At 30.7% G+C, this 27,451-nt stretch overlaps 5 protein-coding genes across 11 annotated transcripts in view; 3 read left to right on the forward strand and 2 right to left on the reverse strand.

The window, feature by feature from the left end:
• whd (carnitine O-palmitoyltransferase whd) overlaps nt 1-9,714 on the forward strand; it is a 25,668-nt gene extending 15,954 nt beyond the window's left edge. For 3 of the 5 annotated variants that reach the window (XM_018461472.1, XM_018461470.1, XM_018461473.1), the window contains exons 2-15: nt 4,541-4,696; nt 4,820-4,956; nt 5,055-5,331; nt 5,541-5,864; nt 6,083-6,282; nt 6,349-6,553; nt 6,649-6,756; nt 6,857-6,882; nt 7,088-7,153; nt 8,169-8,280; nt 8,386-8,655; nt 8,734-8,883; nt 8,974-9,183; nt 9,362-9,714. In XM_018461472.1, coding sequence (XP_018316974.1) covers nt 4,556-4,696; nt 4,820-4,956; nt 5,055-5,331; nt 5,541-5,864; nt 6,083-6,282; nt 6,349-6,553; nt 6,649-6,756; nt 6,857-6,882; nt 7,088-7,153; nt 8,169-8,280; nt 8,386-8,655; nt 8,734-8,883; nt 8,974-9,183; nt 9,362-9,460 — 2,325 coding nt within the window. In that variant the 5' untranslated portion in view covers nt 4,541-4,555 and the 3' untranslated portion in view covers nt 9,461-9,714. Of the gene's footprint in view, nt 1-3,085; nt 3,244-4,540; nt 4,697-4,819; nt 4,957-5,054; nt 5,332-5,540; nt 5,865-6,082; nt 6,283-6,348; nt 6,554-6,648; nt 6,757-6,856; nt 6,883-7,087; nt 7,154-7,537; nt 7,601-8,168; nt 8,281-8,385; nt 8,656-8,733; nt 8,884-8,973; nt 9,184-9,361 lie in introns of those variants that run through there. The other 2 variants (XM_018461474.1, XM_018461475.1) reach the window with 2 other exon arrangements.
• Nucleotides 6,482-14,352, reverse strand: LOC108731249 (uncharacterized). 3 transcript variants are annotated; one of them, XM_018461478.1, is made up of 4 exons: nt 12,539-12,717; nt 11,881-11,940; nt 11,247-11,418; nt 6,482-6,536 (listed from the first exon to the last, which is right to left on the reverse strand). In XM_018461478.1, exons 2-4 carry the CDS (start codon nt 11,901-11,903, stop codon nt 6,495-6,497), a joined length of 237 nt encoding a protein of 78 aa, XP_018316980.1. In that variant the 5' UTR covers nt 11,904-11,940; nt 12,539-12,717; the 3' UTR covers nt 6,482-6,494. The 3 variants fall into 3 exon arrangements, with proteins under 3 accessions (XP_018316980.1, XP_018316981.1, XP_018316979.1); XM_018461479.1 differs by lacking the exons at nt 6,482-6,536; nt 12,539-12,717 and adding an exon at nt 14,285-14,352 and having other exon boundaries at nt 11,049-11,418; XM_018461477.1 differs by lacking the exon at nt 6,482-6,536 and having other exon boundaries at nt 11,049-11,418.
• On the forward strand, nt 12,726-15,899 carry LOC108731248 (motile sperm domain-containing protein 2). The gene is made up of 9 exons (XM_018461476.1): nt 12,726-13,016; nt 13,319-13,465; nt 13,791-13,968; nt 14,091-14,460; nt 14,785-14,860; nt 14,943-15,052; nt 15,137-15,340; nt 15,468-15,602; nt 15,690-15,899. Exons 1-9 carry the CDS (start codon nt 12,935-12,937, stop codon nt 15,870-15,872), a joined length of 1,485 nt encoding a protein of 494 aa, XP_018316978.1. The 5' UTR covers nt 12,726-12,934; the 3' UTR covers nt 15,873-15,899.
• Nucleotides 15,900-17,509: 1,610 nt separating this feature from the next.
• On the reverse strand, nt 17,510-18,361 carry LOC108731201 (uncharacterized). Its single transcript, XM_018461400.1, has 2 exons — nt 17,931-18,361; nt 17,510-17,785 (listed from the first exon to the last, which is right to left on the reverse strand). The coding sequence occupies exons 1-2, from the start codon at nt 18,225-18,227 to the stop codon at nt 17,510-17,512; spliced, it is 573 nt and encodes a 190-aa protein (XP_018316902.1). The 5' UTR covers nt 18,228-18,361.
• On the forward strand, nt 17,532-26,239 carry LOC108731250 (transcriptional repressor CTCFL). The gene is made up of 13 exons (XM_018461480.1): nt 17,532-17,606; nt 18,756-18,926; nt 20,083-20,306; nt 20,399-20,799; nt 21,089-21,258; nt 21,552-21,688; nt 22,151-22,301; nt 24,074-24,215; nt 24,345-24,617; nt 24,737-24,873; nt 25,108-25,229; nt 25,360-25,585; nt 25,740-26,239. Exons 2-13 carry the CDS (start codon nt 18,800-18,802, stop codon nt 25,793-25,795), a joined length of 2,166 nt encoding a protein of 721 aa, XP_018316982.1. The 5' UTR covers nt 17,532-17,606; nt 18,756-18,799; the 3' UTR covers nt 25,796-26,239.
• The last annotated feature ends 1,212 nt before the right edge of the window (nt 26,240-27,451 follow it).

The following is a 27,451-nucleotide window of genomic DNA, read 5'->3' on the forward strand; positions in this document are numbered from 1 at the left end:
TTTTTTATTTTGTTCCTCAGACGAAACATCTGTTTGTGTAGTAAAGTTTGATACAAAATATATATATGATAGAAAAACTTTCATTTTTAGAATTTTGAACCATGCATGAGAATTCATAGCAGCAAAAGCATAAAATTCGCAAAAAAAAGCATGAGTAGTATTAATCATAATTTATTTTCATTGACAATCACTTTTTTTCGTTGGTGAGCTCCTTTAGTTTAATTATTTTTATTTAGTTATTTTTATATAATAGTAAAAATATTCAGAAATTAAAAATGAAGCTGATACCTCAATCTCAAAATATTGAAAATTGTACATCTGAAAATAGCAGATGTTATTAAGATCTGATTGATTTATATTTTAAAATTTATTATAACAAAATTGAATTTTAATGACGGATTTATTTTTTGCCAAAAATATATATACATGATTACATATATATACATATATATGAAATCATGTATCGCATTTTTGACAAAAAGTAAATCTATCTATCATTAAGATTCAATTTATCATTCATATACATATATCTATATATAAATGCACATATAATATATTATCTGTATGTAAGACGATGAGAATAGGCTTAAAAAGTGAATCAGATTATTTGAATAATGCGCTCATCCTTTTTATTTATCGGGGTTATACGATAGGTGATTGTTTATGTCTGCGATTTGAGAGAGAGAGAGAGAGAGAGAGAGAGAACATCGAAATTGAACTTCTACAGACTTACTTGACTATTAAAATTATTATTATTATTATTTTGTTATGGAGACTATGAATATAAATATCAGCCTATATGAACGCTTCAAATATATATTTTATTTCACAATGTATGTTTAATGTATTGTATATATTTCAGAATAGTTTCTTTTTATAGGGTGCTTTCCATTTGGTGATACAAATCGACACAAGTATCGTTCTGCCACTATTATTCATGAAATGTAAAGAAAGATAGAACAACATTTATGTCGACTTGTTTCCACTAAATGGAAAGCACTCTGTCTGTATATAATAGTCATTTAACTTAGAAATTAAGAATGAGTTATATTCGCAGTTGTGAAACTTTGGGCAATTTAAATTTAATTTACTACCTTATGGATTAATTTATGTTGTATAATGTTGTATAAAATTTTATAATTACGTAGACTTAATTTGGTTTTGTTTAAAAAACTATATTTATTCACTGAGTAATTTTGCTTTCAAATTTCTATTATCTGTTATGTAAATCTGTCTAGCAGAAAGAAAGAGAGAGAGGGGGAGGGAGAGAGAAATGTTATATATATTTCCGCATAATTGCATTTGTCATTAATTTTGAAATATTAATTATCGTTAATTAACAGTGGATTTTGTCTTCTCTTGATACTTTTTGTGAAAAATTTTATAAACCAATTAAATATGTTAGATAGAACGGAATACACATACGAGTACATGTCACAAACAAATGAAATGCTCATGACCTATAATACTTATGGCGTAGAACTTGCTCAATGTAATTTATTTGCCACTGCAATGACATCTAGAGACCTTCTAATCAGAGACAAGTCACTTTCGATTGGTCCATTATGTTTTAACAACTTCTGAGAGAGATTGATTGATTAATTAATTAAATGTTCATTGCAGTTCTAGGGTAAACCCTCTAAGAACTATGCGTACAGAAGTTACAGTAAATAACATATATAATGAAGAATATAACTAACAATTATATTTAAGAGATAAATGATGATTGGATTTTGATATTGCAAAATAAAATATATAAAAGATATAAATAAACAATGATTAAATAAAAAAAAAGATAAGCAGTAGAGATGAAGATAAAAATGAAATATACAAAAGATAAAAATAAAAAATGAACAATGATTAAATAAAAAGATAAGCAGTAAATGAAAATGGAAATGAAAATGAAAATGAAGAGAGAGAGAGAGAGAGAGAGAGAGAGAGAGAAGAAAAAGATAGAACAAAAAAGAAAGAAATAGTAAGTAAATGTATGTTCTTTTTTGTGTAATTTTGCTAAAATTAAAGGCCTTGTATACAAAATGCGGCTCGCACTCAGATTAGATCTAGATGATACCGACATATATACAGTCATCGAGTATAATTTCTTGGTTTAAAAGAACGCATAAAAAGCGATAAAAACCCTTCAAGAATGATATTTTTCTTCAATCTGCGATTTATCAAAAAATTATCAGTTTAACACTTGAAGAACGACTATTGTATTCTGAAGAGTTATGATAACAGGCGCCCAATAAAATTGTTAAGCTGACTTACGCCTACCGAAAACAGATGCAGATTGATTATGACGTCTTTATTAAGATTATCGAACTGATTAGCCATCGCAAACATATTTTCATGATCAATGAATACGATGTAGCGTGGTTAGATCTGACCGCGTCAAGAGATCGTGCGCAATTATTCGTTAAGTTTATATAGACAGCTCTTCTAACCGGATGAGTCGTTGTTCAAAGTCCAAGGTTATTAGTCACATTCACAAATGGGTATAGTTACTATATACTTGCGAATTGTATGGGAGCAGTAATAATCTATGATCCGAGAATGATTTCTTCGCGTCGATTTTTTTCTGAATATTTTCCTCTGAAAAAGATTAAACAATATTTGTACGAAATTAACACTTACATACAAAAGTATATAATATTATGTAAAATTGTACAAAAGTTGGTACAGCATTCCGTAAAAGTATACGAATGTATAATGTATTAGTTCATTTTTTTCTACGAATATTTCAATTATTTTGAACGTACAAAATTTGAAAAAAAGACATTGCATAGTTTTTGTTAAATAACACACAGTACCTGATATTTGTTCATTGATAATAAACTAGCTTTTCTGGTGAAATCAAGAGGAAAATGATTCTCGCTAAAAAAATCTCTGATTTGAAAGCGTGACGGACTGTCCACATACGTTCGGACATCCTCGCGAATTATCGTCCATTTATTTTCCCTCTGTCTAAGTGACATATTTGCTAATATTTTTGTATTTGTAGTTTATTCGCGAATGTGCGCGTACAGTTTTTATCGTTAAATTAATTATGAATCTTGTATTGGTCAGAAACCGTCATCGATGTTCTTCTTCCATTCTCCTGATATTCCTTTCCATCATGACTCAAATGAAAATCGAGTGAAACGCAAATAGACTTTCTATCTCGCATACAGTACGCTTTTTAAAGCGCATCAAAATTGTAACACGGAAGAAGACCGTCCTCGGCTCTCAACATCCTCGGTTCACGTAACATCCTCTAATCTTTTTAAACGCTTTGCATTACATACATGTTCTGTGACCAGAATTTATGTATACTTTTACGAATTTTTCGCGCAGAATTTTCACTTCGCAACAACTGTCAACTCATAATACTATCACTCCACGATGACGGAAATTCTAAAATAATAATATTAATTTACTATAGAAAAAATGAAAAGCTTTTATATAATAGAGTACACTTATTTTGAAGAACGATTTTATGGTGTCTTGGCATCAAATAACATCATATTAATCTACAAATTAAAAGTTTGATAAATTAATATAAATTATAATTATAACATCAGAAGTTTACAGATATTAATATTTTTCGGAATTTTATTTGTTAAATTATAGATATACATATATTGTGTATAGATATACATATATTATATTGTAATTATACATAAAACAAGAGAATTTAAAAATTTTCGAAATATTTAATGAAACTTATAATTTCACTAACAAGATTGGGAACAGTGGGAGAAAAATGATAAATGCGAAGATTTAGAATGAATACAATCTATCAGGCATTCTTTTGAAATTCAAATATGTATATATTAAAGAATGATATATATATATATATATATCATAAATGGGGATTTGCAAGTACACCGAACTCGTTGCCATATGATGGTCCGTATTTACAGCTTGGCGACGTCTAAAATGCGTTCACGCACGCACTCGTGCGCATCGCAATTATGGTTTTTAAGTAAGGTCAACTGGTGCATCTGTGTTCACCCTGCATCGTTATATCACCACTGCGATCGCTTATAGCTCATCACGAGATTGCTCTTTTTTTCTGTCGTCTAGTCCATATCTTAATGAATCTTTTTTCGGAATTTAAAAAATCGTGATATTTAATAAACGTGATACCTTATATTACTATATTCAGTAAAAACTAATTTTTTTATTTTAAATATTAAGCTTATAGTTTTATTTTTGTATGATTAACATATTGACTGGCATATGTACATCCTGATATCTTTATTTTAGTTTATAATCTCGATATCTATTTTAACATTATTTAAAACGCCTTATTTTGTTTTTCACTGGCAATGTAAGCCTTGGCTATAATTAAAACTCAGTTTCACAACTCATGGTTAACTCTTAACCGAGGTTTAACTTTTATATCTTACCTCTTTCCAATTCTAGAATTGGAAAGAAATGAGAAACAAGTTGAACCTCGGTTAAGAATTAATCGTGAGTTGTGAAACTGAGTCTAAGTCAGCAAAAAAATGTTAATTGTTATACAATGTGGATTAATTTCAACATACGCATTTTACAGGAAGGCTAACGCAGGATGGCGGAAGCCCATTCGGCCGTAGCATTCAGCTTCTCAATAACACACGAAGGATGGGACGTAAACTTCGATCGAGAGGTACTCCATTTGGTTTGGCTCTCTGGTGTGCGGTCGTGGAAAAAGAGATTTTTCCGGTTTCAGGTGAGTCACGGTATTCTAGTAAACGTCGATGTTTGAACGTTCTAATATTTGAACAAATATCGAATATTAATATAAAATAATGAATATTATTAACATGTATCTTTACATGCATTCTGTTCACAGAACAATCTGAAAAGCGGCGTTTATCCGGCTTCTTTGACAAGTCTATGGGTTACTGTAATTTTAGTAACGGCGATACACTTTGCTGGTTACAAGGTCCCGTATGACCTTGTTGGGAAAGTTTCACCATATCTTTCTGGGTAAGTCTATGTAATTCCGTGTTTCGATTATAAATTATTTCTATTCGTTACACGCACGCGGATTAGCAGTAATTGATAATCATTGTTTTTCGTAATAGTTCCTCAGTACTCGCACACCTGGCAGGTTCTTTTGTAGTCGGGCTGTTCCTATGGTTGGCAGTCATATACGCGATTCGATACACGTTGAAGCTATTACTTTTATACAAAGGATGGATGTATGAGGCAAGAGGCAAAGGTCGTAAGCCATCGAAGTTGACCCAAGTTTGGCTGTTGCTGGTGAAATTATTTTCAGGTTGGCACAAGCCCATGCTGTACAGTTTCCAAGGATCATTGCCACGATTGCCACTTCCGACAGTACCTGAAACTATGGAACGGGTTAGCTCAATAACGTATTTTATGATCTCTGTGTTGAAATGACTACACACTTTTTGTATAAATTAAATTCAGAATTATTGTTGGTTTAATGAATGATGAATAATGAATGATATTTTAATTTAGTTTCTAGTTTAGTCTATAACAGCTCTAGGCATTTCTCTTTAATATTGTACTGAAAAAAAATCAAAATATATTGTACATTTAAATAGTATCTGAAAAGCGTACGGCCGTTACTCGATGATGAAAATTACGCTCGCATGGAAAAACTGGCCAAGGAATTCCAGAATGGCATCGGAGTCAAGCTGCAGCGTTACCTGATCCTGAAGTCTTGGTGGGCCACCAACTATGTGTCTGATTGGTGGGAGGAATATGTTTATTTACGCGGAAGATCGCCTCTAATGGTCAACTCAAATTTCTACGGAATGGATGCCATTCTCACCCATTTCACGAACTTGCAAGCCGCCCGAGCCGGAGCTGTAATATATTCCTGCTTACAATATAGACGTCTTATCGAACATCAAGAATTAGAACCTGTTAGTTATTCTTTTTGTTAATTATCTCTAATTATTATATTTAAAAATGAAGAGATTTTCGTACATTTAGGAAACGCATATGTATAATATCTTTATTTCATTTTTTTTAGAGAAAATTATATAAAACACAAAAGAAGAGTTGCAAATTGATATTGTATTACACACAAGTTCATAATGTAGATAAACTTACATTTAAAAAATTCTATGCAAATTTTCAGATTTTAGTTCAAGGATTGGTACCATTGTGTTCTTGGCAATATGAAAGAGTATTCAATACTACACGAATTCCAGGAATTGAAGTTGACAAAATTGTGCATTATCAGGATTCTAAACATATTGTAGTGTATCATAAGGGCAGATATTTCAAAGTTTTAATTTATTACCGAAATAGGATTCTTCAACCCTGCGAGATAGAACTGTAAGTTTGTTTTTATCGGTATGTATTTTTACATTGATACTCGTGTATTATAATATCGCCTTACAGTCAGGTTCAACAAATTTTGGACGACAATTCAACACCTTCGGAAGGAGAGGAGAAATTAGCTGCTTTAACAGCTGGCGAAAGAACCATTTGGGCGCAAACCAGAAGAGATTTCTTCGCGAAAGGTGTAAATAAGGCTTCTTTGGATATTATTGAAAAGGCGGCATTTGTAGTAGCATTGGACGATGTACCTTATGAATACAATCCAGTACGTTATTTATAATAAAATAAAAACATTTTGAACAATATAAATATTAATCATATTTGCAAATTAATGTAATTCTTATTCATTTTATGCATTAGGAACATCCAGAAAAATTAGATCATTACGGTACGAACCTATTATACGGAAAAGGATATGATCGATGGTTCGATAAATCTTTTACACTATGCATTGGAAATAATGGCAGAGTAAGTAATATATATTATTGTATCTATTGTATCTACATTTATATTAGAATTGATTATCATTAGCTTCAGTGTTTCATAAAAATAATTTCTGTTCTCACAGATTGGCTTCAACGCAGAACATTCTTGGTGAGTATATACTTTATGAAAAAATATTTACTTAAAAAAATTGTGCACCTATTTTCAATAGAGACAAACATAAGGCTCGAATTTGTTATGCACAATATACTATGAACAATTAGATCTATATTTTTATTAATATAAAATAAGACACTTCATACAAAATTTATGCGTATATATTGAAACAATGCATATAATGATAAGTAATGAGCAGGGCAGATGCTGCAGTCATGTCACACTTGTGGGAGTACATATTATGTTCCGAGTTCCTGAACCGACAGTAAGAATTACAATATATAGCTTGTAGAATATTATTTATTTTGCATACATCTCTTCTTCTGCTTATGTAAGATTACTGTTGTACATTACTATCTATTTCTTATATGTTAAGAACGTTTATGGAAATAGTTTGGGTTGTATCTATATGTTTTTTTAATTTAAGATACTTCTTTTAACAAATTTTTAGTGTCTTGGAGCGCTCTTCACAGTAGTCATCTTTAAAGTTCTGTGGAGTTCATGCTATGCTTATGTTTCAGTTTCTTAAATATTACATTTCCTGGAAGTTATCTGTTTCTACCGGATATTTATATTACTGATGATGAATGCTTTTCATGTTTCTCTTTCGCATCTTGTCTTTAATGTTTCTTTCTCATATGCTTATTAGGGCTGATGCACCAGTGCTCGGAACTCTATGGGAATTTATTATAACTGCTGATGTTGAAATCGGGTAATCGGGTTATTTATTGTTGTGTATTGTTACATAGTGTAATGTAATAGGGCAAATTACTAACCATTCCTCTATATCATTTCTAATAATTGTACTTTTATTATAATTATCATTATACGATGATTAACTTTCTATGCTTATAAGCGTTTCTACATGTAAATTTTTGCCTGTAATGCTTTTTAATCTGTCAAAATATCATCTGCTTGATCGTTATTGCATTATAAATGTATGATTAAGAATGTTTATTTTAAATAAAAATTATAGCTTAATTAAAATAAATGAATGAAAGTTGTTGTAGTTTAAATTAGTTACATACAATAAAATGTATTTATAGATTTGCATGCTATTATAAAAAGGTTATCTGGAAAGTAAGGGCCACTTGACCCAATTTATCTTTTATCCACTTTAAATTATGTAAAATGAAATTTAATACAATAATCGTGGAAATTCAGTTTTTATTTTTCAAATAATGCATGATAATATGGTTTTTTCACAAATTTGATTTTTTCAAAAAAATAAAATATAGTTTAGAATTTTCTATCATTTGAGAAATATATATTATTTTCAGATATAAAGACGGACACAATGTAGGCAATCCGGAATTTACACCTCCAGCTCCGACTCGATTGCAATGGGATTTAAATACCAAATGTATTGAAGCAATTGAACAATCTTATCAGGTAATAATAAGTATAATCTCATGTTCTACCTAAATATAGTACATATGTATGTACTACATTTAACAAATATCACGATTATATAACAATTGATTTTTAATTCAAAAGGTAGCGCACAGTATATTAAATGATGTTGAATTACGTGTTTATGTGCACGATGCTTATGGTAAAGGTTTGATGAAAGCTCATTCCATATCACCAGACGCCTATATACAAATGGCATTGCAATTGGCTTACTACCGTGATGCTGGCAAATTTAATTTAACTTATGAAGCTTCCATGACAAGGTTATTTCGAGAAGGTAGAACAGAAACGGTCAGGCCGTGTACTATTGAATCTTCTAAATGGGTAACAGCAATGGAGGATAAAACAATAACGGTAAAAACGAATTAATAAATAAAAAGCACATAAATTTGTTCCTCCGTGTATTTCTAATCGATCTTTCTTCCAATATAGGTAATAGAAAAAATCAAGTTGCTAATGGATGCAGCAACACGACATCAACAAAGTTATCAAGATGCTATGTGTGGTAAAGGAATAGATAGACACCTATTCTGTTTATATGTAGTATCGAAGTACTTAGAAGTAGATTCACCATTTTTGAAGGTAATTGTTTTACGCGTCGCTACTATAAATATGATATATACAATTGATTAAATATGATTTTATTAAACATGATGAATGATTCTATTGTAGGAAGTTCTAAGCGAGCCATGGAGGTTGTCGACATCGCAAACTCCACACGGTCAAACTTCGAGATTAGATTTGAAAACGTATCCTAAATGCATTTCAGCTGGTGGTGGGTTTGGTCCTGTGGCCGATGATGGCTACGGAGTTTCTTATATAATTGCGGGAGAAGATCTTATATTTTTCCATGTTTCCAGTAAACGATCTTCGTCAAAAACGGTAAAACAATTAATATTTTTAATTTCATTATTATAATTATCTCTTTACATTTATTATTTTTTAAATATTTTTATTGTTTTAATTATATATTTCATAGATCCATAGTATATAAATGTTTATATTAAAGTGTAATGTAACGTAATAATATCTTCTAATAAAATTATTTCAATATCTATAGGATGCTGCCAAATTTGCAAAGCAAATCGAAAAAGCACTTGCCGATATGAAAGATTTGCTAGAACAAAAAAAGAAAATACATCAGAACGGATCTGCGTAACTTATTGAATTACCTGTAGCGCAGTCGAGAAAAATAATTATAAACTACGCAATGAAGCGGAATCTATAGCTCCAGACAACTTTTCTTGACTTGGAAGAATTTAATAATATAATTTAGTGCTTAAAACATAATTTTTTCAAGGCAGAGTGTTTTCGTAGGTAATTATTTTTAACAGATAAAGGTTATAGGAAAAAATAACGGGCCCAAAATTCACAAGACTATGTTATAGACATTGCACATATAGAAATAAATTTTTATAGTCATTTCACATTGTCTCTCTCTCATATATCATTATATATCATAAATATAATTTTTATTATTAAATAATTATTTATAAATGACAATTTATCCATGATTTATTAATAATACTGCACAGCAGAAGTGTATGCGAAAGTACAAGTACCAAATTTCTATTGCTTGCTGTACATAATTGCAAATTTAAGAAATATTTGACATTATTATGTGAGAAGAACATAAAAATTGATAGCAAATTTCATTACTTATTAAAACTGTTGAAAATTTTCAAACATGTTATAAAATATGTTATTAAAGTTAAAAATTTTACATATCGACAACTAAATTTTGAAAAATTTACCAATTAAGTACACTATCATATCATTGTATATCTACTGCAAATGTAGAAGCAATTTAATTTCATCATGCATATGTTATCCTAATCATAATTACTATATCCTATCATAATTTAACATCGAGAAGTGATTTGTATGCAATGCAATTTATGCATATAAGAAATTTTTTTTCTCCATGAATATATACGAATGATAGAGTAGAATGATAGACAAGTATTGTCTGTATCGTAATATGGAGAGACATCTCGATCTGTATTAGAATCTCATCAATTTAATATCTGATGAGATAGAGATGTGCAACTACAAATATGTGATTACTGATTTTTTTTTTTTTTTAAGCAAACATCTAAGCGATGCCATATATAATATGTGCAACTTATCAATGCAAAATGTTTTAACTGTAAGTAATTACTAACTGTAAGCAATTTTATACTTAGAAGAGAAGCATACGATTACATTCTCCTACCGCATATATTTGTTACAGATATATTTAAAGAGTGGTGCTTTTAAATCTTGTTATTATTATTCAGTGGTGTTATAATTAAACATTATTATTGAAATATTTAAGCGCAAGAAAGATGTAAAATACAAGATAATGAGATAGAAATATCTATAACATTTTTGTACACTTAATTTCATCTTTATAAATTTAATAAAAGTTCTGATAATGATTGTAAAGATTAGGTATGAAATATTACAATAGATTTCGTCTGTTAGTTAGTACGACATCCATTATACGTAAAACTTTTATGGAAGTTATAATTAGAAATTTGCACAAGGCAGCTTGAAAGATTTAAAGTATACTTAATCAAGAACAAAATATATAAAATATTTAAATATTGGCAGGAAAGAAAATTACAGAGTATTCGAAATATTTTTGTACAATATTGATAATCGATCAGTAATTCATTTTATACCGTTTATTGGTATATTTATATATTCTTTTTTATGTCATACAAAAATATGTAATTTTTGATTATAACATGAATGTACTGTCATAGAATAAATAAAAACAACTACAGTCGTTTACTTTAGTAACAATATTTAAACATCTTTTGCACATCTCTTCCCCTCTCTCTTAACAAGAAATGAGAAATTGTTAAAAATGTATACTAGAAACATATATAAATATATACGCGAAAAACAATACTACATTAAGACTTTTTAACAGTGTCTTTACGTGGTTGAACTTTTACTTTTTCTTGCTTCAGAGATCGGTGCTTGTTTGATATTACTGCATTTCGTAATGTTGAATGGAGGAATCTTTTGTTAACGGTTTCTTTAGGTTTCACCCATCCACTGGGACCCATTATTTCGGCTCTTCGTGCACCAAGTCTGGCTTCTTCCAGTAAAGCTTCTGCTGCTAGCCTAAATAAATATATATATTTCGTAATAGCTATTGCACAACAAAAGATAAAGTCATATTTTTGTGATTCCTTATTCCCGTAATATTAAATTTTCGTATTTATAAATTGTGTTTATAAATTTCTACTTATTTATATACGACACTAATAATGTAGATCAATAATATAATTTTTATGTAGTTAAATGACCTCACTTATTAGCTATTTCAAGAGTCTGATTCTTTAGAAAAATTAAAATATAGTAGTGTTCATGTAAACTTCAAAACATTTATTGCTATCCAAATATAAAATGTATATTATTTTTATAACTTGATATATTTAAAAGTTTGTTTGTGTCCAAATTTTATCTATTAAAAGCAAGAATAAAAATCAGTCGTTCGTACATTCCAAACGGTAATTTTTCCTACATATCACATTGTAAATCATGACATAAATGTAATAATGCTTGATGAAATCACACAATTACCTATTCAACGTTTCGTCATCCATGTTCGTTCTGTCGCAAATTGTTATTGTCTCAAATTCTCTGAAAGAAACAAGCGAAATTATTACAAAATACCCGCGATTGCACGTACGTCGATTACGTTATAACAAATACGACAATATATGCCTGGTGTATTTACAGTCTTTCTAATCAAACGTCACGTAGCACCGAGTCATAATTTCTCAAAGATTGTCAATTTTGTCAGGGAGATACTTTGTCATACAGATTCGCATAAAATCGGTGATATCTGGGATAACGTTCACAACAGCTGATGATAAGATGGTCATAAGGTCATTTTTCACAGCTGATTGAATCACGGAATGCTTGGACTATGACCGATATTCGTTTTTTTTATAATTTTAAAATATCAAACCAATAGAGCTGTATTAGCATTTAAAGATATTACTTAAGGCAGTCTTAAGATAAAAAATAACTACGTTGAATATCGGCCTATGACACTCGGGATTATTAGCCGCTGACGTATGCGATTACAAACAATAAATTATCATAATAAATTATTGCTTTCTCATTATATGACGCAGGAATTGGCAGGAATCGCGAAGGAAAGTTAGTCGAGCTTGCTAAATCGTCCAACGTTAATTATCGCAATCCGTTAAATTGACACTTTGAAATGGAATACCATCAATTTGATGACGTCGTTTGTAAATTATCTCTTAATTAGATCATGGATTAGATTGTCATGAGAAATTAGGAAAAATTCATTCGGCTTGTGCAGTCAATGCGCGGTCACTTCTCTCCTTTTCTCTTTGAGACTTGAAGGTATCCTTATTTCACTTTCAAGACATGACGTGTTGAACAGATTGAACTGTACCGTCAAGGTTCGAAGATTTCGAGGTGGGCACAGACTTTGAACATATGTAGAAGGGAATTTTGCTCAGCAGAGGAACGACGCGACACGTATGGATGCCACAGACTAGGCGTGTGAATAAACAATTATCATCTGGTTATCGTATATGGTGGGTTCTCGGCGCCGGTCAAAGTGTCATTCTCCTGGTCGTTAGCCTGACAAAGAAAGATGGAAATACCAACGAAAATGATCGCGGAGCTTCGCGAGAAGTTTTTCAAAAAGTTGGACGAGGAAGGACCATCCGATTCCAGTACGTACACATTATATAGGTCCTTTTCTGTTTTTCAATGAAAAATGATTTTTATAACATTAATTGATGTGCCACAATGATGCTCATGTAACATGTGCAAAGGTCATATTCAGACGCGATCGTATATTCAATTAAAAATAATTGGCAGTCCAATTGATGTAACAAAGGCATGGATGCTTGAAAACCTTTGACCATGTTAATTATTTATATGGAACGATAAAATGCAAAAGAAAATTGTAGTTGTTTTTTCATCTAGAATCTATTCTTATTTGCGTCTGTATTTGATTAATAATCATTCGTAGGAAGTTTCCACGCTGCTGATATAGCCAGGATAAAAATCAATGACGATTGGCTGAAACGATTTTTGGAACATCATGAGCTTAATGAACAGGATGCGTTCAACATGCTTTGGGACACTTGTACTTGGAGAAGAAAATTTGGAACAAATGGTAAAACTATGCCTATGAATTTTATGTTTGACATTTTTTATTTTTATTATTCTCTACGAGACATTAATATTTTAGATTAAAATTGATAAAAGTTGTTTGACAAATCTATACATATCTTAATTTGAATATAGCATATAAGTTTAATTCTTTCGATAAGTATATAAGCTTGTAAATATCCTTAATAGTAAATAAATAAAACTTTTCAGCGCGCTGAATTATTCATTCATGAAATGAAAAGTACTCAATACTGAAAGAATTAAAGTTAATAGAATGTAAAACAAAGTGTGTCTTTCTTTCTCTTCTTTCATTTTAAATCAAATTACAGATATTACCGAAGATAATGTGAGGAGAGATTATTTAGAAGATGGCGTAATCTTTAGCTATAGTAAGGATAAGGATGGCAAAAAACTTTTTGTAATTAAGTCAAAGTTGCATGTTAAAGGAGTAAAAGATTTTGCAGAGCTTCAGAGATGTATAGTTTATTGGTTCGAAAGATTAGAAAGGTATTGGTATACTTATTAGTTTCCTTATCTTTTTTTTTATGCAAAGACATTAATATATCTGTACCTTGTGTATTCATATTCTATGGATAATGGATATAATTTTTTATTTATTGTACTTTCAGAGAAGAAAATGGAAATCAAATATCACTTTTCTTTGATATGGTAGATGCTGGACTTTCCAATATGGATATGGAGCTTATTAAATATCTCATTGGTTTATTCAAATCTTATTATCCAAATTTTCTAAACTATATCATAGTTTTGGAAATGCCCTGGGTTTTAAATGCAGCTTTTAAAATAATAAAATCATGGTTACCTGCAAAAGCTATTCCGAAAATTAAGTTTGTTAACAAAACCACATTGAAAGATTACGTCAATCCAAATGATGCACTGAAATGTTGGGGAGGTAACAATGATTATACCTTCAAATTCGTCTCAGAAGAGCAAACAAATGGAGATAGCGTATTAAATGGCAAACTGGATAATAAAAAGGTGTATATATTACATATATTTTTTTATGGCATTGCTATAATTATATGTGAAACGAATAATACCAAGATATTGCTTTTACTTGACATGTCAAATTCACTATGCTTTTATGTTATTGCACTATTCTTTTTTTTTGTTATTGTTCTTTTGTTAACTACATTGATTTGTTTTCAACATCATTTCTATACTTCAAATTAGTTATCCCGAAAAAGAAAGTATTGAACAAAATGGAATATGTAGAAGATGTATATTAAGTTACTTATAATATTGTTAAAAAACCTCTCTGTCTAATATATTATTTCTTTAATCATACTGTATATTTTCTAGGTGCACTTTGTAGACAATTCACCACTTACGGAGCAAAGTCCAACTAGTATTGGAGATCAGATCAATGAAGAACAATGTATATATAAAATTTACATACAAATTTGTTACATCACATTACAATATATAAAAAGCATTTAAATAAATTATGTTTGCTTCAGTGTTATCTATAGAGCCCACGGAAATAATTACGTTTAATAAAGATGGAAATGATGTCACTGGGACAATTATACTTAAGAATATTACAACTGACAAATCTTTATCTTATAAGGTACACATAGACATTATGTTATTTAATTATTATAACAATAACAACTGAGAAATGTAGCTTAACGTAGATGTGGTAATTTTGTAGATAAAGACAACATCACCTGAGAAATTTAGAGTACGGCCAAGTTCAGGAGTTTTGCAACCATCTGAACAAAGAACTGTTATGGTTGTATTACAATCTGGCTATAATATACGTGGCCTATTAAACAACGATCGATTTCTAGTCATGTGCTTCCCATTAAAAAATACAAACACTGCTACAACGCAGGAACTGAATTTACTCTGGAAGGTAAATTAATTTTACGTTGATTTAAATATCTGTTTTTATATTGAGATATATCAAAATATATCAATAACTTCAAATTTAAAATATTGCTAGATAAAATCGTTCACGTACTAATATTGTCTCTTTGTAGACTGAAAAGGCAACAGAAATGCATAAACTACGATGTTGCGACGGTGCTACTGAAAATAGCGAGACACAAAAATCTCATTCTATGCTAACTTCTGCAGTAGCAGGAAATGATCATATTGATGCATTTTCTTCTAAGGTACGTGACTTAATTACAGTCTTAATTTTCTAAATATATATTAAAATAAATGTTTTTAAAAGTACTAATGCATTGTAATAATTTCAGATAAACCATTTAGAAAAACACAATAACAACATATACAGTGAAATCGTTATTGTAAAATATATGCTTCTAATTTCGATAACATTGACGATTTTAATGGCAATATTCTTGGGTTACGTTTTACAAGTGGATATTAAAAATTTGATCGATCAGCAAAAATCCTGCCGGATTCCTCGTGATACTTAAGATATATTTAAATCACGTATTTGCAATACTAACAATTTTGATATATTATAGAAAAATATTTAAAAAATCTTTAAATTGAATCTACAATCATGTAAAGATAAAGAATATCTTATATTACACATATTTAACATGTTAAAGTTTTTATACGTTTTTTTCTGTTCTTCCAAAAAAAGATCTATAAATGTTTGTTTGTGATTTCTCTAAATTAATTTTATATCGTTAATTTTTTATACATTATATATATATGTAATTGTCATTTAGTAAGTTACCACGTGGTGTTTTGTAATACAAGGCATGAGGAAGTACAGTATATTGTAAACTATATTAAAACTGCTATTTTTATACATATTCTATGAAATATCCTCATTGTATTAAACTTGAATGTAGATTAGCATATGTATTACGCGCAAATTTTTGTATATATCTCTTTATCTTCAATGATTTTATTTTCTTAATACTGTTGTATTAGTCATGCTTTAATGTGGCTTGTACATGATTCCATAATTAAATTATTTTGAAAATACATAATATATAATTGTGTGGAAGAGTTCACTAATCACTCGTACCTGCAATGACTTCTATATATTTCATTTCTTTTTATAATTTCATTCAGTAATAGTAATTTCGATTAGTATATTGCAACAAATTAGTAGTCGAGTGCACGAAGCATGATCTTTTGACACGACGGTACATTAGAATTAGAAATACGAGTAGTTTCTAGCGAAAAAAAAAAATGGGCAGTTAATATCCATTTTTATAATGTAGATTGTAGATTAATTTTAATGTTGATTTAATTTACTTTTTATTTTTTTAATTCTTAAAATAAGAAAAAGATGAAAAGTTAAACCGATTAAAGCTAATCTACATTGGTAGAAATGGAAATAACTATTGTACATACATACATACATACACGAATTAATGGTAATCTGAGTTTCGCGCAATTTCCGTTTGTTAAATGGCTTTTAAGGTCTGTCCAGACAGACTCGCACGATGCGAAATATGCGAACGCATAGAAAAATCAACCAATCAATCCTGCACAACAAGAAGTGGACGCGATAGCCAATCGCCTCCTTTTACATATCTCCCTTCCCGAAAAAAGCGAAAAGTTGATTGGTTGCCATGTCAGCTCACGTGCGTAGAACGCGTGTAAATGCGTTTCGCATATATGAGAAATAATGTGAGATTCAAATTCGATGCGATAAAAGCTTATTTAAATTGACTATATAAAAAAAATTAACATATAAAAAATAAATTATATTAAACATAAAAAGTACTTTAACGATTGTGTGCCCGATACAAAGAGCGCAGTAACATAGCTATTCTTAGCGTTCGACGACAGATCGTTTTCTTTTTTCGCGCGTACATATTGTACGATAGAAATTCGCTTAAATGGGTTTGAAATCATTGTAGTTGGAGAATCTGGAGCATTCGGGCCTCAAAGGGTCAAGGGTCGTACCTTCCGGAATCTATCGGACACCTAGAAGGTGTCAGAAAGAACGATCAGACCATCAGGGTCGGCGTATAAACACGCGAGCATGACGCGTGACGTGCCTAGTGCGCAGCTGCCAACGCGCAGCACAGCGCAGCATTTGAACCATCGCAGTTCGATCGGCCATATTTGCTCTTATACAACGCCCTCACGCGACGATCGTGGGTTTACGTGTATATTTGGTGGCTTCATATCGACCCGTTGGCCTGAATAGCGTCGACAATCGTATTCTACGGCGACGTTCGGTGAGTTTCCACGATATTCGAGCAGGCGGACAGCCCCGGAACGTGCCGGGCGATCCTTCGGTTCCTGGTGGCACGCGGCGCAACGGCACGGCGGCATCGTCGCACGGTGTCCTCCATATTGATGACAGCGCCGACGGTGATAATTTTCTGAAATTTTTGTCGTTAATGCCCCCTGTGTCCTGAAATCGAAAGCACCCACGTTTGTCTTAAAAGCTCCCCGACAGAATGCGCGACCTCGTGGGGCCCCCGCCGTGTGTTTTACGAGAGTCCGTGAAATACGGTGTTCCCCCAGGTACCCGCCCGCGTCACCACGGCGTTGCTCACCCGTTCCTTTCTCGCCTCGCCTCGCCTCGCCTCGCTGGCGTTGTCCGTCATGGCGCGCTCGGTTTCCCTCGCTTGCCTATGGCGTCGTACATCGGCCACCTCCAGCGCCGCTGGCCGCGTCCGATGGCGGCGTGTCGCCGCGGCGCACGTTGCCCCCTTGATTATCGCGCGCGCCGAGGCACGCCGAGAAGCGAGCGCCCCGCCGTCGTCGCGGGCGACGCGACAACCGGGATGTTCGTCTTCGTTCGACGAGCGCTGGGCCTTCGGCGCACCACATATTTCTCTTCCCCGTCGCATTATCGATTCCTGTTGTTTAATTTGATCACGGCGATGCCCGCTGTCGAAATTGCTACCCGCTCGTCGTATCCTCGGGCGACGTTCCGAGAGGAACGACAGCCCGCATCCTGACCTACAAAGATGTTTTCGGTTTCAATGACGGTCAGGTTTATTTCTCAAGCTCGCTCGTGTTTTCCTTCCTCGCAATGTAGACTCACGGCTTTTTAAGCTGGCTTTCGATGACTAATAAAAGTAGTAAAGCTAAATTAGGAAATTGTTGCTTTGTTTTAAAAATCTTTTTACTAATTGCTACTCGTTTTGCCTTATAAACGGGAATAAGACGTGTGTGAAGAGAAATTTGTGAGAAAAATGTGAATTTACATTTGTATATAGTGCATATATTCAACACGGCTTTATGCTTATTTTTAGAATTGTTGATATAAGTGTTATTGATATTAGAGATTATATTTACAGTAGTAGTAACAACTCAACATATATATTTCTAAGTTATTTGGACTTCCAATATATATTAATGATATAATGTTTCAGACTGATGAACATAGCTACCATTGTTTGAGCTGTATGCTTCAATCATGAGTAACGTAGCTACTATAAAATTGGAAGAGGGACAAGAATCTGTCACTGAGATACAAACTTACTTGGAGACGTTTAATAAAGAGATTGAGGGTGGGCAAGGCGAACAGCTGCAACATGTGCAATGTTAGTATCTCATATAGCAGTTTTTCTACAATTTATATTACGTCGTTCAATATTCTATCTCAGGTCTGTTTTGAGATACATTGCCAGTATTGAGAACTTATAGTATACACAACGTGAATTAAAAATTTATATATATATATATATAGTGACCTCTTCTAATTTACCATCCCCCAAAATTTTTTATTTTAGAAGAAATGATGTAAACAGAAGATGGAATTTCAAGGTTCACGCATTTTGGTCACGTTTTTGTTCTAAATGGACAGATCAAAAAGATATCAAGATCATCTCTACTTTTTGATATAAAATTATATGATTTTTAAAAAATAGTATGATTGCTTTAATTATTCTGTATATAAAAGAATTAAGTTAGAGATACAAAAAACTAAAATTTACGAGATATTTAATATTTTATGTCAATATGTGCTAGAATAGAATATAAAATATTTCGTAAACTATTGGTTTTTTTATATTTCTATTTTAATATGTTTATATGCAGCATAATTAAAGGAATTACTATGTAAAAAAAATCATAATTCTATTTAAAAGGGTACAGGTGATCTTTATTTCTTCTTTGACATCACCACTAAGAAAAAAAACATGACCCTCGAAATCATTCAATTTTGTCTAAAACATTTTTTCTAAAATAAAAAATAAAAGTTTTTGGAGGTGGTAAATTAAAATGGTAGTAATTATATATATGTACACACACATATATATATATATATGTATAGGAATATGGCCTCTGTCCAACTCTTTGCATTCCAACTATGGCTGTATTCAGCAGAAAAAGCAGCTTTGCAACTGTTGCAAAATTCTTTAATATGATTGATCTTGCCCTTAATTCCTCATTGGATCTAAATGTATAAACCAATCATATTCAAGAATTTTACAACAGTTGCAAAGCTGCTTTCTCTGCTGAACACAGCCTATGCTTTCACCTCTCTATCATTTTGCTAAGCAAAACAGAGAGAGAGAGAGAGAGAAAACAAAAGGAGCTCTGCTTAGTGATTGGCTGCTACTATTCTTTTTTACTTTCTCTCTCACTCAACAAAACAATGGAGGGGTCAAATCGTTTAGCTCACGAGTGAAGTATTGGAAAGAAAATTTGTTTTATCTATATATCTATGTATTTGTTCTTTATATATATTTATTATAGTGCAACAAGTGGAAGGATTATCTGGTGGAGAAGAAGGTGGGACATACTTTGTCGATCAGTCTGGTCAATATTATTACCAGGCAAATAGTGACGAACCGCCTGTAATGACACAGGTACAAATACAAGAAGTAGAAGAGACCGATGTACAAAACGAAGGTGATGCAACTCAAGATGAACAATTTCAAGAGATTGAAGAACTTGAAAATGCTGAAGGTGATGAAGATGTAAGTACTGATAAAATTATAATTGTTGTCAGCGATTGTAATTTACAAAACACAAAAATGCAGCTATAAGTACATACAAATATAAATGATAGGGACAAGTCAACGGTGAAAACAATCAAGTTGTAATTAACTCTGGCGATGCATATCAAACTGTCACGATTGTACCATCCGATACAAATCCTGGAGAAGTTAGTTACGTTTTGATAGTTCAACAACCTGAAACCGAAGAGAAAGAAAGTAAACCTGTGGAAGATGATGCAACGACAGTGGCAGCAGCAGCAGCAGCAGCTGCTGCACCAGCTGAGGGAGAAGAAGCAGAAGGTGAACAAGATCTCACTGTATATGATTTTGAAGACAATGAAGACAATGAGGCTCCAGTTGAATCTGAGGCAGAAGATGACAAAACTAAAATTATTAAGTTCCTCCCAAAGAAATCTCAAACTGTAACTCAAGCTCATATGTGCAACTACTGCAACTATACTAGCCCAAAACGGTATTACTTTTAGCTTGCATAATTATCTTTCCGTAATGTTCTTTATGCTTATCAAGGTACGTTCGGAAATACTATTCAAATGATTCCGTGTATTATTTTATTTTTGTTTAACATTCGGATGTTTAATAACAAGGATATAAAATAATTTACAGAAGAGCTCTCAGATGTTTCCGAACGTAGACTTATATGATCTAATTTATTTTTTAATTTATTATCGCATATGTATCTAAAGAAACAGTATGCTAAATTAGAAAAGTAATAAACTATTTTTTTATATTTACATAAACAGATACCTTTTGTCACGGCATATGAAATCGCACTCAGAAGAAAGACCACATAAATGTAGTGTTTGTGAGCGAGGATTTAAAACACTAGCTTCACTTCAGAATCATGTTAACACTCATACTGGGACCAAACCTCATCATTGCAAATATTGCGAGAGTGCATTTACGACTTCTGGTATGTAATTTGATCCTGATTACTTTTTCTATTCATGTATCGTACATTGAATTATGTGAAAAAAATGTAAAAATATATAAGATTATTTGATAAATTTCAGAATTATTTTATTTTGCTTTAGTTATAATTAATTAATAATATTTTTTATTATACATTAAATATAATTATTTAAAACTTTACTGATATTGCTAAATTTTGCTTTTAAGTTATGAATTTTTGATTTATCAAATATAAATGTTTGCAAAAGTAGAAGTTGTATAATATATGTAATTCCTATTTTCATATGCTTGCAGGTGAACTTGTAAGACATGTTCGCTACAGACACACCCATGAAAAACCACATAAATGTCATGAGTGCGATTATGCATCTGTCGAATTATCAAAACTGAAGAGACATATTAGATGCCATACTGGTGAACGACCCTATCAGGTATATATTATTTTTTCTTAATATAATTTATCATACATGTGAAAAATATATATATAAAAACTTTATAAACGCACTATAGACTGCGTTCCATTTGTTGCTCCTAATGCTTGTATCATTCTTGTTTAACATTTGATAAACAATAAGGCTGAAATGATTCTAAGAGTTTTGCGAGTCCTAAGTGGAACATAGTTTATATGTACATATGTATGTATGAAGAATAAGTTGAATGAACACAGAAAAACTGAAAGTCTATTAGGTTTATTCTTCTTTCTAGAATTATAGTTCTTTTACATAATATGTGTATAATTTATGTATTTCTTTATAGTGTTTTTGACTCTGTGTGAGTTCTTATTTAAAATATTATATATATAATTTTTATGATATTTTTATGATATTTGACGTAAAAAATATGTTTTATTCTTAAGAATGTTGTAGTAATATAACATTTAATAATTTTTTTAGTGTCCACATTGTACATATGCAAGTCCGGATACATTTAAACTAAAACGTCATCTTCGCATTCACACTGGAGAAAAACCATATGAATGTGATTTTTGTCAAGCAAGATTTACTCAATCTAACAGTTTGAAAGCGCATAAATTAATACATAATGGTAAGTTTTATATAGAAAAACACATATTGCTTCCAGGAAGTCGAAGCTTCATGATCAATTGAGTAAAATAATAATGACTCTAATAGGCTCTATAAGGAAATTTAAAATAATGTTATTTATAATTTAATATGGTATAATTCGCACATGTTAAACATAAAAATTTATCTTGCATGGAATGCTAAAAATCTGGGTTCGATCCCCAGCTGAGGTAATATTTTTCGCAATTTACAGATTTTAAGATTAAATTTAGGGGAATAATGTTTTAGATTGATTGTGTTGGAAGTTCGATAGTAACAAATATTCTGAGATAATATAATAAATTCATTTAAAGAATACATATACATGTATTAGTTTAATATCTTTAACTTTGATTCTCTTAAATTCTCTCTCGACCGAAAGTTTGCGCTTTTTGTATTTAGGTGACATAAAGATTAATTTTACTTTAAAAACTGTAATAAAAATTAAATGTATGGCATTCAAACATTGTATTCAGAAATTATGGCATTCGCGCATTGTATTAGTATTACTTTTAAAACTTGGTAGAAAAAACTATACAAATATAATATATATTTTTTATTGTATGTAAGATAATACGGATTCAACCTCCATTTGACGTAGTTCCATTACACATGCAAAAAGAGGAACTTTTTAAAAAATTGACACGTGTTCGGTTTTTATGTAACTGCGTTCAATGTTTGAAACACATGTAATTTCTCTACGTTTAGTCTGTATTTACTGAGGATGATCCAAATTACGGTGTCAAAACGTGTCAAAACTAAGTTATTGTTAATATTTTGTTGTAATAAATAATTTGTTATACACTCGGATATCCAGTTGACTCTTATTGGCTTCTTTTATTTACACAGAGTGAGGCAAAAGTACCAGAATCCCTGAATACCTCGGAAAATATAAGTTTTACAGAAAAGTATTTCAGACAAAAGTTGATCTTTTTATTGATCTTATCAGTTTGGAGTGGCGTCGCCAAGATCAAGGTTAAATCGATTTTTTAAAAATGGAAAACCCCAATTTTCATTACATAATCTTGTCTTATCTCGAGAACTTTTCAAAATACTATAGACAAAATATTTTTCTATTAACTATTTTAGCTGTGTTCAGCAAAAAAAGCAGCTTTGCAATTGTTGTAAAATTTTTTAATATGATTGGTTTTGCCATTAATTTTTCATTGAATCTAAATGTATAAATTAATCATATTAAAGAATTTTACAACAGTTGCAAAACTATTTTTTCTGCTGAACTCAGTCTTTTTGAGTTATAAGACTCGAAAGTTACAGTACCACCGGCATTAGCATTATCTGTAGTGTTCAATTGATGGTGTCCAATTATGTCAAGGCGTTAGGAGATAGTTCCTGTTATTTTCATTTTTAGTGTAAGAATAAAAGTAATTAATGGAAAAATATTTTGTTATAGTGTTTTGAAAAGCTCTCGAGATAAGCTACAAGAATAAGTAATGAAAAATAAAAGTTTCCATTAAAAAAAAATCGATTTAACCTGGACTTAACCTTGGCGACGCCACTCAAGATTAAACTGATATATATATATAAGATCAGTAAATAGATATTTTTAAACCCTACAACTTTTGTCTGAAATACTTTTCTGTAAAATTTATATTTTCCAAGATGTTCAGGAATTCCGGTATTTTTGTCTCACTCAGTATGATATATATTATATGTATGTTTTGTTTTATATCTGACATTAATTATGTATTATTTATATAAATTTATTTTCTTATCGTCACAATATATGTATTGCAGTAGGTGATAAACCAGTATTTCAATGCGAGTTATGCCCCGCTACATGTGGCAGAAAAACAGATCTTAGAATTCATGTGCAAAAGTTGCATACTTCAGATAAACCACTAAAATGCAAACGTTGCGGAAAGACATTCCCGGACAGGTACGTAAGCAATTTTTTTAATTATATTAAGAAACATTATTACAATGTTGAAATAGTCATGTATTAGATACAAAAATTGTAATGCGCACCTTAACAAACTATATTTTTAATATGTATATTAAATTTCAGATATAGCTATAAGTTGCACAGCAAAACTCACGAAGGAGAAAAATGTTACAAGTGCGACCTATGTCCGTATGCATCTATATCGGCACGTCATTTGGAAAGTCATATGCTTATTCATACCGATCAGAAACCATATCAGTGTGATCACTGCTTTCAATCATTTAGACAAAAACAATTACTCAAACGGCATTGCAATCTCTATCATAATCCTAACTATATTCCTCCAGCGCCACAAGAAAAAACGCATCAATGTCCTGAATGCGAAAGAGCATTTAGGTATGTATATGTAATCAATTTAAAACGTTATTTGAAACGATTAATGACGATAAAACTAATTATTAGTACAATTTTTTAATAATAAACGATTTATTAACATGAAATTTTCTATTACGCAGACATAAAGGTAATCTTATTCGTCATATGGCCGTACACGATCCAGAATCGTCTCTGCAAGAAAAACAGCAAGCTTTGAAAATCGGTAGACAGAAGAAGATACAAATCATTGACGGTCAACGTGTTGAAGTAATGACAGGTAAATTTTAAAACTATGACCTTAAAATTTTATAGGAAGTTGTAAAGAAATCGCAACAAATTTAGAATCTGCATGCATTGTCATTTATAAACGTGAATTCTTTACGTTGCTTCATAGCATATGAAATCGTTCATTCTCACAGGGACACTTACGATATGATCTGAAATATGGATCATTGACTAATATCCATGTGTTATATTGTAACAACAGGTGATTTAGCTTCTAAACTTAAAGGTTATGAAGATGAAGAAGAAGAGGAAGATGAAGACGACATGATGGCGGTTCAAGGTAGTGATGGCCAGCAATACGTTGTGTTAGAAGTGATTCAATTAGCGGATACTCAAGGAACTGATCAGGTATTTGCTCCTTAAATAAAATATTTTAAAGGATTTATTTATCTCTTTTGTGAAGCAAATTATGTAATTAAATACATCATGTATAATCTGAAATCATTATACTTATAATATCATTTATGATGATAATTAGATGGCTGTTGTCGCAAGTGAAGATGGAGAATTAGTAATGCAAGATCCTTTAACTCAAGAAAATAGCATAGTAACAGGAGAAGAAATTGATGAAGTAGAAGAAGATATGGAGTTGCATGACCTAAAGATAGAACCCCCTACTCCATCAAAATCATCAACACAGAATTCACAACATGATCCTAAATTGCAAAAGGAAATGGAAACCTGTTTCGGATTTGATGAGGTGAGTAACTTTTTTTTTAACAAAGTTATTTTTTTAAAATAACATTCAAATTATAAGAAAAAGAAAAATAATATGAATTTATTTAGATAACATTGGATATTAATACATAATAAATTATATTTTTTAGGAAGAAGAAGAAGAAGAAGAAGAAGAAGAAGAAGAAGAAGAAGAAGAAAGTGGTAATAATATAAACATGTTACAAACAATTTCGTAATAACAAATATAAAGGAAGATGTACCTATTCAATAGTCCAATGTTTCACTTCTGTCCCAGTGTTAGTGTAATATCCTTGAAAAAATAAGGAAAATTAGACAATAAGAGCCAAAGCGCACTTGACAATTTTCCTTATTTAGATTGTAAATCTATTATAACTAGTTTTAAAACAAAAATTATTAAAGTCAAGGAAACTATATATATATATATATATATTGTGTATAATAAAACTGATGCAGTGTATTATCATCTAAAAATACTTTGCATAGCTCTAATAGGGAGCTGCAGTGTGATTTACATGCATGGTACAAGAACTTTTTTTGCCGTTACTAGGTACACGTAATAATTTATGAAAATATCGTAGTTTTGGTCTATAGCAAAATATCAAGCAAATGTACAATTATGGATACTGTAAAATATGATTTACGTTATTGTCAACAAGAAAACTTCTTAATAATGACAAAGTTAGATAAAATTATATATGTTAACTGTAAGGAAATATATTAATATCTTGGCATAATATTTTTAAACAAATTTATTTATAACTTTTAATGTAGAAGCTCGTTATGTCTTATTAGATGTGTGTAACTAACCAGTTCTGAAGAGTTAAAATTAGTTCATGAAACTAATAAGAATGATATTAAAACGGAGGTTGCAATGTAAATAAATGTTTATTACTTCCTATATATATATATATATAGATATATATATATATATTGATTTAGAGATCATTTTTAAGTTTCAATATAAACAAGAAATATCAGGAGGAAAGTAATTTATATCTCAAAAGTATTTTATATTGTTTATCATAGTCACACTTTTTCTTATGTTAAAATATCAGGAAGTAATAGAGAGGTGCGAATTGTAAGCTATATGTTGGTTTTATAATAGTGCTAAAAATAACATTTTGTTAAAAGAGAGAACAATGTAATTTTTTTATTCTTTGATCTTAATATTCTTTTGCTTTGCAAATAATTCGAAATTCGAAAATAGCTTATGTATAATATTTTTTACCAACTTCTATGTGCAGTAATACGCATAGAATGATAATATTATTTTTACAATAGTATATTAAATATTTATAATTATTGAAACTTATAATTATATTACAATTTAACTTAAAATGTTTTATAATAGCACTGTTCGTGTTTTCTAATAGTACTATTATAAAATTGTCGAAAGTTATTTCACATCTTGTACTAAGCAATTTTTGATATATACTAAATACATATAAATGTTTAATCACAATCTCGCGCACGTAGTGTTTCCCGTTTAATTTCGGGCATGATGGTATTCGAAACATAAAGCGTACATTGTAAACGTAAACAATTTTATGTGTATTTACTTAATAAATGTCTTGAATATTTCTGTCATTTTAGAATAAGTCATATGGGAACGAAATTGTTGAATTAATGAGGCATTAAAATTTTTTTGTATAAAATCATATGCTCATGCCTTTTTATTACAAACTTGAAAAGTAATATTTCTCTAATGAAATCGATTATATTGCTATATTAAGGCGGCATGACATATGTATTTTTACGAATACATCGGAATGAAGAAAAGTGTATAATTAATGCTCGTACAATGTTGCTCATGAAATAAGTTATTCCGCTTATATAGGCGAAATAATCATTGTAAAAAATATGTACAATTT

The sequence above is a fragment of the Mycetomoellerius zeteki genome, unplaced genomic scaffold (genome assembly GCF_001594055.1).
Source record: "Mycetomoellerius zeteki isolate Tzet28-1 unplaced genomic scaffold, Tzet1.0 scaffold122, whole genome shotgun sequence".
In the NCBI taxonomy this organism is placed as follows: domain Eukaryota; kingdom Metazoa; phylum Arthropoda; class Insecta; order Hymenoptera; family Formicidae; genus Mycetomoellerius; species Mycetomoellerius zeteki.